General features: G+C 40.4%; 1 protein-coding gene across 1 annotated transcript in view; it reads right to left on the reverse strand.

The window, feature by feature from the left end:
• The window catches only part of TRDN (triadin), a 151671-nt gene that overhangs the window by 36701 nt on the left and 101868 nt on the right, over positions 1-13102 (reverse strand). Inside the window, exon 19 of the mRNA XM_033145391.1 lies at positions 11970-12032. Coding sequence (XP_033001282.1) covers positions 11970-12032 — 63 coding nt within the window. The remainder of the gene's footprint in view (positions 1-11969; positions 12033-13102) is intronic.

Here is a 13102-nt window from a genome sequence, read left to right on the forward strand (position 1 = left end):
CAGAAAAGCATATGTGGGGGCTCAAACTGGATAGGGATGTGCCCATCCTACTATCCAGTTTGAGTCCTGTATGGCTGAATAGAGCTTCTGGAAAATTCAAATGTACAGGGACACAGATCTGAGCTATACAGTTCAAAAGGATTGTGTGATTCATCGCTTGCTGAGCAGTAGGGATTCAGGCTGTTGAGGACTGACTTACACGTTAGAAAGTTCCATCAGTACTTGCATGCTAACTTGAGATCTGAAGTGGTACAGTCCAGCAGGACTTGCCAGAGTCTGGAGATACAATGGTTAACTCTTTGTAGTCCTTGATAAGATTTGGTAGTTTTGTCCTAAGTTAGTAACTTGCTTCTAAATATTTGCAATCAAAAAATTATGTGGGTCATCACTGGACTTTTTTGGTTATCACCTAGGTACCAATTTCCACTCAGAGGTGGTATGTGTGTGTGTGTGTGTGTGTGTGTGTGTGTGTGTGAGAGAGAGAGAGAGAGAGAGAGAGAGAGAGAGAGAGAGAGAAACACTAGTATTTTGTTGTTGTAGATATACAGTATATATATATTGCATTCCTATATCTGAAAGCAGAAAGGAGCAAAAACTAGACAATGCCAGAAAACATCAGATGAAGAAAGCTTTGCGGGTGCAGGGGAAGAAGTGTGAAGGAATGCAGATGATAATAGTGCTAAGGGCTAGTTGTGAAGTAAGAATGAATCAGTCAGCAGCCCACAAGCTAAAACTCAAAAGGTAAGAGCATCAGTAAACCCAGATAGCCAAAATAAAAATTATGCTTTTCGTTGTTATTTGTTATCTCAAAACTTCAAATACCTCAAAGGCCTTAACCCAGTCTCCATTTCATGCTGAGCACTATAAGATATCCTTAATAATCAACTGAACTCCTTGATCTCCCTTCCTCATAAACCACTTACTTTGGAATATAGTGATATTTAATAGGAAGAAAGCAATAACAAAGGCAAATAAAAAAGCCCAAAAGAGAGTAATGGATATTTAGCCACAAGGGGTCACCAACATTTCTTTTGTGAACAAAATCAAATCTATTAACATAACGAAAGTTACATGAGACTTTAAAGAGGTCCTTTCTCCTCAAAACATCAAGAAGTTTAAAAATTGTCACAGGACTTTTAAAATGTGTCTATAAAGCAGAGTAACAAAGGCCAACTTGCGGGAGAATGGCTTGGCCTTTTCTCCTCATTTCCCATGTATCGGTGCCCTTTTGAAAGCTGCAGAGATTGGCATTTCAACATCACAGTATTGATGACAATATGCCTGCTGTCATGCTATGCAAAAAGGCAGCAGGGAATGCAAACACGGGCTTGTCTCTGAAGCCTGTTCCTTCTGTGCTCAGATGGCAATACGGTTGATCCAGATACAGCCAATGATAGCTACGTATCTCCAGGTCGTAGGACTTGTTAGGCCTAAGCTAAATAAACTGTTCATCACGTGATAAAGCCATCCTTGGACCACACCACTTCAGACTACAGCTCATGTTAATGAATGCACCCTAGTTGTGGTTGTTACTTCTTCTTTTTTTAAGAGTTTTAAAGTTCAACACTGGGGCTTTAAATCAGTCCCAGAACAAACTGTTATCCATTTGTTTTGGTATTCTCTTCTTGTAATATGACCAGAAAGCACTCACTTAAGAAGATAGAAGGGATCTTTGAGCTCATGTAGTCCAATCCCATGTTCACAACAGGATTTATAATGCAGGTTGCAACTACTGCATCCCTGGCAGATGGCTGTCTAGAGTGACGGAAAGCCCACTATCTCCCAAGGCAGTATGCTCCGCTGTCAGACAGCTCTTACCATTAGGAAGTTTCTTTCAATATTCAGCCCAAATCTGCTTGCCTGTGATTTCCACCTATTGGTTCTAACCTTGCCCTCTGAAGCAACAGAGGACAAGTCTACTCAATCAAAGATTCAGGCTTTTGACAGTTGCTTAACACTCCAACAGCTATGAAACAATCTGCCATCTAGACAAGCCTGTGCAACTATCATGCCATGCCCAGAGCAGTAGAAGGCTGGTCTATGTGGATTTTCGAACAGGGTTGTGCCAGATATTTGTTTTGCCTGTTATGTTTGTTTAAACAAGGCTTCCAAGTCAACAACAGAATTGTCTGGTGTTGTGATCGCTGTGTGTTTCCTCCAGACCAATTAGCACCATGTTTTTGCATTATTGAAGGTCAGAGGATTAATGTGTTTTATCTACACGAACATTTTAAAAAGCTAATTAACAATCCTCGGGTTCATTTTGTGTTGAAGAGTGAAGCATTCAGTATTAGTTTACACTGCAGGAAATGAGAGCGAATGGAACGAAGACTGGAATAGAGTAAATACGAATGGAAATACATCTCCCATTTAGAGGGATTTGATTCAGTGATGCACCATGGATGAAAGAGCCCTATTTCTGAATTGGCAGAAATCTAAATATGTATTTGGCAATTAGAGGAACCTTTTAATGAGCCTGCAAAACAGTGACCTTTAAATACAAAAAACCCAGAAGGGTGTATATGGAGAGGTTTTGAAAGGGTGTTGGCAAACCATTTTCTTTTCTTAAAAAAAAAATATTTTAGGTGACTGCCTGTCAAAATAGTCTTATATTTTCCAAGGAAAGATGGCTAATGTATGAAATGCAAGAACTCATAGAAGCAACCAGCATATGTGAAATTTGGCAGGGCAGATAGCAGAAGAGGAGCAAGAAAGCTGCTATAATTGACTCCTGTCTTCATGTATCTTAACCCTGGGAAAGAAATCAGTATTTTCTAACTGAGCGCCATCTCTTTCCCTTCATAGATTTTCTGTCTGTAGATGACTCTGCCTTCTCAAAGCTAGTCTGTAACAACTTATGCTTTCCTCCCCTCACTTATATGAAAGCTCTTTCCTGCTTATTTCCCCATCTGTTCCCCCAGCAGAGTCTCCCCACTTCGCTCTTTACTTCCTTTGGCCCCTATCTAGTTTTCCAAGTCTAACACACTCCTGGAAATTCAAAACCTCCTCCATTCCTTCCATCGCACAGGCTTCGGTTACTGCTAGTTTTTGCTTTGATAATAGCACACAATCAATATTAAAGAGAACTCCTGCCAAGGGAGGCATTAGGGTAAAAAGTCTTCACAAAGAGACACAGCATCACCTTCCTTTAGTTTTTTTCTTTAGCACAGATGTTGAACTGAAGGAGGTCCTCCTTTCAGCAAGCTGCATTTTTATTATTTTAATATCAGGTTCTGCCTGCAAAATGCTATATGAGGGATTTAAAAAAAAAGAAAGCAACTGGGAAATCAGTAGACATTTCTGCATGCAAGTGGTATATCTTCTGTCAGTCCCATATTCATTCATTCTCTCTCTCTCATCCTCCTCACAATAAAGCACAAAGGCTGCACACCTACACACTCTTACTCAGGAGTAAGCCTCACTGAAATTAGTGGGTGTAATGAACACACTATTTAAAGACTTGAGGCATTACCAATAAATGAAACTTAAACACATGAGGAAGCCAGTGGAGATGAGTGTGCAAGATCCTAGGGATGTAGGAGAATTCCAACAAAAATGGAAAATTAAGCAGAAATCCCTGCAGTTTGCAGGTTCACCTGTGATCAGAAATGGGAATCAACTGAGCAAATACAAATGGTGTTTGTTCACATCGTTGGCTTTTTGAAGTTCACAAATGATGCATACTTAATGGTGTTTGGTTTTTTACTTTGTTTAGACATTTCCTTTATATTTAAATATTACCGGTATATATTTATATTTTTTATTTAAATAAGTGTAAATTATGTAATTATGTAAATTATGTAATGTGTGTTGCATAGCTGACAGCATGACAAACATAATATTTGACAGATTATTATATGATGTATTATTTCCCAGAAACCAAACTGCAACAGAATGGAAAGAGTGCTGGCAAATACTGGTTGAAACGGAAATCACTGCCTTCTAACATCCCTACTAGCTCCTTTTATATGCAAGGAGGCTACCTGAATATTTCAGAACCCTGGAAAACTTACAGGAGCCTCCACAAATGCAATAAGCTCCCTACTTCAGACAGCCGCCCTCCACAAGTTGAAAGGCAAAGGAAAGGCAAAGGAAATGATGACAAAAGGGAGGGGAGCTAGTGTGCTTCTCCCCATTGGCTTGCTACTGAGACTGCCTTGGTTCAATCTTATTCCCTATGCTATTTAACATTTATATGTTATTTTTGGGCTTTTGTATTGTAAACCACCCTGTGATCTTCAGAAGATGAAGGGCAGTATAGAAATTTAAGTGACAATATTAATAATAAAAATAAGATGATGATGATGAAGAAGAAGAAGAAGATGAAGCCACTGGTTCTGTCACTAAGGGATTTGGGATATGTGGGCTCTAATTCCCCCCCCCATCTGAATCAGATGTGGCAAAAGAGTGTAGACAATATTGGGCAAGGTGGGCCAATGGTCTCAGTAGGCTCAGTTTAAGGCAGCTTTCTATGTTCCTATATTCCTAACTCTTCTTTATATAAGTTGTGTGCAGATGACTCAATAGGGACAAAACAATGTGCATTGTGCATGTGTCTGAGACCGTGCCCTTGGCCTCCTCCCCAGCCTCCATAATTAATTTGATCTTCTCCACAGACCCCCCAAATTGATTTACCAGCATGAGTTGACTGCACCAGATATTATGTGCTGATTTAATGGGCAAAGTTTCTTTCCTTTGGCAAAATCTTTTCAACAACCCATGATAAATAAATAAAAACTGTTAAACACAAGAAATATATATCTGGGAATATGTCACAGACTCACAACTTGAATTCAGCTTTATGTGCTTGACCATTTTTTTTTTAATTAAAAGTGGGTTGGCATCTGTGAAGGGGAAAAGATGGCAATTGCATCTGCCATTGCACTCACCTTGGGAGAGTATCTGGCGATACATGGAGAGTATTCAGTGGCATTGGTATGAGCTTTTGGAGTGTGTTTTAACTATACACAATTTTGGCTTTAACCCCCATGTAAGTTGATAGTTGATTGTATATGAGTCATATAATGTCGGAATACGTTTCACGGATCCGCCATGGATTTATATTTATTTGGTTATTTTATGAGGTTTTCGGGATCTATTTTTGGTATAACTACGCGCGAAAGTGAAAGTGAAAGCATGAATGAATAGTGTGGTTCACTTATGAGATTAATCCGCCTTTATTTTATAGTTCCAGTCATGTTCAAAGTTGTTAATGAGCGTTAAACTTGCTTCCCGCCTTTTTGGAGGGCAGCAACAGTGATTTTATTGGTTGAGGCATTGATGATGATGTCACGTTTGTTCCCTAATAAAAGGCAGAGGCACCCCCGCTTAGGCACGTTCGTGCATTCTTTCCGTTTCGCTTTAGTTGGGTTTTAGTTGAAGTCAAGTTTAGTTTAAGGGATTAGGAGCGGGCTGGATGGGTTGGATGGGTTTTCTTTAGTTAGAGTTAGATCGCGGAAGATCATTCGGTTTAGTTTTAGTTAGGTTTCTTTTAGGTTTAGCCTAGGGCTAGGCTTGCGGAAGATATTTCGGTTTTAGTCTTATTTAGCTAGCCTCGCGGAAGATTGGGCGCGCAGGGACTTTAAGCTTAGGAGAACTTAGCTTAGGGGACGAGCCTATGCGGGTTCTGCCGAAGCCACTAAAGATACAACCGGTGTCTGTCTTCCTTTGGGGTAAAGGGGAGTAAAAGGTTCAAAGTAAAAATTTTAATTTCTTTAAGTTGGTCCATCTATTCAGAGTCAGGGTATATTTATTTTCACGAGGCAACTTTTCATTAAGAAGGCAACTAGGAACTCATACACCTTCGGAGTCATCAATTGGCTTACTCAGCTTCCTTCGGATTGTGAGACTTGGCCGGCGACCGTGCTCAAAAGCACGCGGAACGCTGGCCGCTTTCCCCGCAACTGGTACCTCGTGCATAGCCAGTCCAAGGCTGTGCACGAGGAGCTCCAGCACTCAAACCCCGACAATATAACCCTTCCATCTTGATTGGGTCACATCTTACCTCCTGATTATCATGTCCCCCCACTCTTACTATTAGTAGTTCTTTCATCTCTGTCTGTCTTTCTAATATATACACCAGGAAGTGTCAAATTCCACAGGTCTTAGTCATATAAGCACAACAGTGGGGTGAAGTATTGATAACCAACAGGGAGGGAGGGAGGGAGGGAGAGAGAGGGAGAGAGAGAGAGAGAGAGAGAGAGAGAGAGAGAGAGAGAGAGAATATCTTTGTATTCAAATCATTGAGAAAACAATGACCTCTGGTTTTGAACTGGTGCACAACCAAAGGGATGTAAACAAATAATTATTTAGCAGTGTTGCCCTCCAAGGGGCATGCACCAAAATAAGAGAAACACTGAAGAAGTTTTAACAAGCTTCTAAGGTGAAATTCCTGTCAGAAGCAGCGTTTATACTTCTGTGTTTGACAGATTGCGTTCCTTTGTTTTTAGCAAAATGCTGCAAATAAAAACCAACAATTTATCTAAAAGAATCCCACAAACCATCTCAGGAAATAAGACCTAGTTGCTATGACCACACATTAAAAAGTGCAGTTTGTACTGCATTATCTGATGGGTAAATGTGGCAAGAATTATTGCTGTATCAAATCAACAAAACAGAGAGAATTTATATAAAGTGTGACATATATGCAGCATGTGTACCTAGAATAAATTTTACACACACACACACACACTACAGTTTATTAAACTAAGAAAAACACAGATCTGTAGGGGTGGCTTATATTGTGTTTTGGCAGATTCTTTTGGAAAGTGAGTCATAAACTGTTAGTAACAGGCTGTGAAACTAGACAGATGAATACTTTTACTTTGTATTACATAATTCTCTTCAAATGGAATATTGAGGGGGGGAAACTGCATTCTTACATAATATGCAGTCTGAAATACAATAAATTATGAAATGTTGATTGTGATGGTCCATTTTAAAAAGGCAATACAGAATTGGAAAGGTACATTTTCTAAGTACTCATTTGAAGAAAAATATTGTGAAGCAGATTAGAGAAACAAACTAATACACCACTTCTGCATCTAATTAACTATGAAAACTCATGCCATTGTATACAAGTAATCCTGGGCACAGTTACTAAGGAGTAAGGCTCCATGAGGAAAGCTGTGCCTACTTCTGATTAAAGGTGTCTGGGATTTCTCTGTTGCTGCTTTCACAGAACACACAGAAGTAACTTTTATTCCACTACCTTCATTCAGATTTTCCTTGGGAAGTTGCCAATCTGCCACAGCCTCATGGGAGAACCAAAGGAATTAGCTACACTCAGTCAATTATATCATTATAACTGCATTAGAAACTTGTGACACCAGATAGCGCTGTAGAGCAGTCAAAAATTGCCTATGGGATTTTACATTATGAGCTTTATAACGTGTTTTCCTGTAATGGTTTTTTAAAATACATGTCTAGATCCAGCCAAGGTCTTTCACTTTGAGCAAGGGCCTATTATTCCTTTTCCCGACTTGTACCTTTCAGAAGCACATAGATGTGTGCATTGGTTAGATCATGTGGCTGAAACAGCTAGATAGTAGCACTTGCATTTAATATACTGTTTTCTGTATTCAATTCATTGACTGCTATTTGTATGAATTACAGTAAAATGCATTCTCCATGTCACTTTTGTTAAGAACTCTTATTATTTATGGCACCACAGTGTTTTGCTTCTTGCTGCTAGACTTGCATTATTCCCAGGATAATATTTCTAGTAAGTCTCAACGAAAACATTACTATTTATTGATGTGATCGTGCATTTAGAAAGGCAACCCAAAGGGATGATTCACAACTAATTCATATGTGGGTACAATGCTGGAATCAAGAGACCAAGTTGTGGCCTTTGCGTGGCTCCCTAGTGAGGCTGTTTCAAAGTCAACAGTTTGATGAATGCAGCTTAGTAAGTAAGCATTATAGTCCCTGGCACACTTTTCAAATATATTTTAATCATGGAGAGAGAGGATATCTGTATCAAGTGATTTTGCATAGGCCACACTGAAATGGTTCACTGGAAACTTTTCCAGCGAATTTGGGAGAGTCAGGGATGGATAAAACGTACAGAAGGAAATGGGATTGTTTTGAAGAACCACTTCAAACTGCTGCAATCGGCAGCCAGGTAGGCTGTCAAATTTTCCCAACAGAGGCAGTTTCAGCATAGCGCAACTGGTTTGGCCGCACTGGGCGCTGTGCTGCAGGGGGTGCCACAACAATACTGTAGAACAGAGTGTGTGAGAGGTGGGGGGCGCCAAATTTTAGCACCATACAGGGTGCTGCTGAAATTCGAAAGCCCAAAGTCCACCACTGCTTCCAGAGTACTTCAGATGCAACAACGCTCTGCCATAATGTGGCATCACTGACTCAGGTATTGTTAGAGAAACTAGATGGTGCCTGTCACTGTTACCCAGGAAGTCTTTTTGGACAATTCTGTAAGGTTAGGAGAGAGTTCTGTTTCTAGATTTCAACAACAGCCTTTATTATTTTTAGCTGAGTAAGGGTTAAATGGCTTTAGCAATGGCTTCAGTGGCATTTGTTTTTAGTGCTAATGTATTTTAAATGTTCCAGGTAACATCTAGCTGCATGGTTTTCAAATACTACATTTTGAGAGGTCTGAGCCTTTGTTGAGTTAAAACTCCAAATAAATGGAAGAACTAACAGCTCACAGTGCTAAACTCCTTTGCATGTAAATAAATATACTTCCCCCGCTTAATGAAACTTAAATCTGGGTAAATCATGTCTAATCCTGAAGCTTATTATTGCTTAAGTGCAAACACACTGTCATTTTTATTTTAGTTTTTTGCTTGTAAATCACAGCCATAGGCTTAGTAGCTATGGAGAGGCTGCATTAATTTGTCACGATTTTGGACTGGTGTGGTAAAAAAGAGCTTCAGTTCCACATAGGCAAACCAATTTTTATATATGCCTAGTAGCCATATTGTTATAAATTATATTATACTATAATATCTACATATGACATTTACATAATGTTACAAAAGCCATTTCTCAATTAAACTTTTTGCCTTCTGGAATTTAAAATGCACTTTCAGTAACATCCTTCTTTTTGCAACGAGTATGAGCTTGTATCAACATATTGTAATGACTGGGAATGAATTTGTGTAGACACTCCCCAAATCTCCATAAGAGATCAGCTGCTACAGGTATGAATGGCTTCCCCATTTATTGCGATACTGAAGGTGGCTCTGTGCATTTTTTTGGGGGGGGGGATACACATAGGAGGCTGACTCCAATTCTGCATTGAACAAGGAAGTTCTTAAGAATGCAAGAATTCTGCTGGTTCAGACCAGAGGCCTATTTAGTTCATCATTCTGTTACCACAGTGGCCAACCAGTTGTCTATGAGAAGTCCACAATCAGTACATGTGTGGGAATACGTTTTGGGATTTCCCGCGCTTTTGCCGCTCTATTTGTCCTTCCGCGCTACTGCACGGAAGAAAGAGGATCCGGCTGGTGATTGCTGCCTGGATCCCTCCGCGCCTGCTAGAAAGCGTGCCAGGAAGCCTCCCGGTAACGGTCGGAGACTTGTTTCCCGCCCGGAAACACTCGCTATTTCTGTGTTATGATTGGTTACTGCTTATGCTATGACGCTGTTCAGTTTGTCAATAAATGGCCCCTGCTCTCTGTTAGCAGTGACTAGAAACGAGAGAGAAATGAGAGAGAAAGAACACGCACAGAGAGTAGTTGGGAGAGCGCACCCCAACAATAGACTGCAGTCTCTTATTTTTTATTTGGCCTCTTTCCTGCCTTCGGCCGCACCTTCTGCTATATTTCTTGCTGCCTATCCTATCCTCTTCGGAAACCTTTGCAACTCCAGAAAACTTCTCACGACCTTCAGGAAAACCTCATAACCAGCGGACCCATCATAACCAGTGGGAGCAGGCTCTCCAGGATTACTGGTTATCCCAGAAGCTGGTTATCCCGACATACATGAACACACTAAAACTGTCCTGCTTGTGTTGCCCAGCAACTGCTTTTTGGAGGCATGCTGCTTCTAATACTGGAGATTAATAGTAGCTAGTGGCTGTTGATAGCCTTATTCTTCCTGAAAGTATCTGAATCTCTCTTAAAATCATCCAAGTTGGTGGCCATTACAACATCCTGAGGTAGCAGAAGGAGCAACTGATGCAGTGCTGCCTGAGTTTTCATCTTAGCTGAGAACATCTACTTTGGTGGGATTTAGATCCAGTCCTGAGATGAATTTTTACACACATAAATTGAATTAGACTATGAAACCTTTGCTTTGGCAACTCACTCAAGGTAGGTAACGCCAGTTTACCTCCCAAAAAAACCATACTAGGTTAATACATCCGCTGACAAACTGACATAAAGGCTAGACACCCATTTCACTCACTTAAGACAATGGGCCATCAACCTCACTGCCTAACACCAAAATGTTATTATTTAAGTATCATGGAACCAAACAGTGTGGCGCTTGTGTGGTTTTAGAGTTGACTGCTGAACAGCAAAGGCAAAACTCAAGAGTAATCTTCAACAATAAAAACATTTCAATGGTTCTAAACTACAGCAGTGTGAAAACTAAGAGCAGATGTTTTGCATGCAGAACCTGGAAAGGCAGAGAAAGCTTGATGTCTAAAACCCTGGAGAGCCAACACCAGTCAGTATACTGTAATATGGAGGTAAATGGCTTTATTCAGTATTTACAGCATCTCCTTGGGCTCTTAATAATAAAATTAAAATGAAATGATCTCAAGGAACTATCAGCATAGCTGGTGGGTAGGATGGAACAAGTTAACCAAATGCAAGTATTCTGAGTATATGGGAGGGAGATATAGCCTCTGCCAGTTCCTCCCAAGGTGATCAGCACAGTTGAGACTGGCAGTGCTCAGCACTAAGTGCACAGATCTTAATCACCAGCCCCAGCTTCTGAATTCAGAGATCCAGCAACGGGCATTATGCACAGCACCCTTTTATGAATGAAGCTACTGTGCCACAAGAAGATGCACATGCAACAGCTTGCATCCATATGAAATGTCATTGCTGGATGTTTGCGGATGTCCTTGGAGCTAAAAAAGTTTAATGTGTTTAAAGCAGCATAAATCTGTGAGCAGGTAAAGGTGAGCAAAGGGAGCAGGTGGCGCTGTGAGCCTCTTGGGCTTGCTGATTGGAAAATTGGTGGTTCGAATCCGCATGGTGGTGTGAACCTCCATTGCTCTGTCCCAACTTCTGTCAACCTAGCAGTTCGAAAGCACACCAGTGCAACTAGATAAATAGGTACTGCTGCAGTAGGAAGGTAAACAGTATTTCCGTGCGCTCTGACTTGCATCACGATGTCCCGTTGTGCCAGAAGCAGTTTAGTCATGCTGGCCACATGACCCGGAAAGCTGTCTGTGAACAAACGCTGGCACCTTTAGACTGAAGCAACATGAGCGCCACACCCCAAAGTCGCCTTTGACTGGACTTAACTGTCCAGAGGTCCTTTACCTTTACCTTTTTAATCTGTGAGCACAAACATTCACATCTATTTCCTTCTGTTCATTAGGTAACTAAATATGTTGGTTGGTATTGTGCTCATAGTTATTCTTACGTAGGACTTGGCTTTTATGCTCATTATTTCATCTAAAGAACTGCCTACATATGTTACTCTCCTAATAGAAATCTTCAACTGACACCTAGAAGTTATTTTGTTTTACTGATTGCAAGCCTAAGCAGACTTGCTCTGTAGATGTAGAGGGTGTAGCAATTTTAAAACATTTAATACTATAAAACAAAGAACATATTAAAATGCAGTTTCAGCCATAAAGCAAAAAACTAGATAAAAGTGAGAAGCATTTCTGTCAAAAACACTGAATTCATAACATTAAAAAAATCGGAATTTAATGAGCTTGTAATTTACATACCTACCTAATTTAAACTTTTAATGTCTAAAAATGTACACATATAATAATGGGATTTCAGAGAAGAGAGTGACAGATTGATATTTCTTACCTGCTTTTTTAACTTCGGGGACAGCTGTCTTCTCAGGAGCTTTCTTTCTTTCCTCTTTTTTTCCTAAAAAATAATTAAAAGGAAGCCATTTTATATGCTAGAAATATGAATCACACACTTCAATGTGCATTCAACCAAGCACAAAGAAGAAAATGTGACATTCTCTGATCTAAATCTCAACTATTTTTGTTTCCTAGTCATAGAACGAGGCTCCCAATCCAGATCCCTCTGGGTCAAACTAGGGTCCTATCTGCACTATATATTTAAAGCAGTATCATACCACTTTAAATAGTCATGGCTTCTGCCAAAGGATCCCAGGAACTGTAGTTTGTTATAGGTGCCCGGAGTTGTTATGATTAGGAGACCCTTCTCCCCTCAGAGGGGGGGGGGTCAGTTTTTAAACCACTGTAAATTGTAGCTCTGTAAGGGGAATAAGGGTCTCCAAACAACTCTCACCACCCTTAACATACTATAGTTCCCAGAATTCTTTGGGGAAGCCATGACTTGTGTGGCACTGCTCTAACTGCAGAGTGCTACATGGGGCCTAGATATCACGGCACTTGGGGCAGGAGGTGGGCAAACTGGGGAGGCTCTTAAAACAATGCCTTGGTCCTTGGAGGGGCTTACACCCTTTATTCATTTTGGGTGGACCAGAGAATTAAAGTTCTGTCTTAGGTCCTTCTCCATTCACTCTCTTTCCCACCCTCCCAGTCCTTTTCTGATTGACAGGGAGGAGGGCAAAGAGGTGGTCACCACTATGGGTTAGATGTGCAGCACATTTTTCAGTCCACCCCCCAATACAGGCTTCAAACACAATCAGAAACCCAGGCTTGTGCCCTGCTGATGGGAGTATATTCAATATATTGGGTGGGTACATTAAGCATTGAGAAGATTCATCTACGCTCATCCAGGCTGCCCTTTTTGCTTTTAAAAAAAATCAGATTTCTACCCCCTGCTTTATATATGATTGGGCAGACCCAGGTTTAAATAAATTATTCTTCTGCCATCTTGCCTGGTTTGACCTTAAGTGTGCCTCAACACACACATGAAGAAGGTGGGTATCCCTTATGGTAATCCCTCATCCTTATTTCATGACAATGAAATTAAGAGGACACTTTATTAATTTGGAATAT

The sequence above is a fragment of the Lacerta agilis genome, chromosome 3 (assembly GCF_009819535.1).
Source record: "Lacerta agilis isolate rLacAgi1 chromosome 3, rLacAgi1.pri, whole genome shotgun sequence".
Taxonomy (NCBI): Eukaryota; Metazoa; Chordata; class Lepidosauria; order Squamata; family Lacertidae; genus Lacerta; species Lacerta agilis.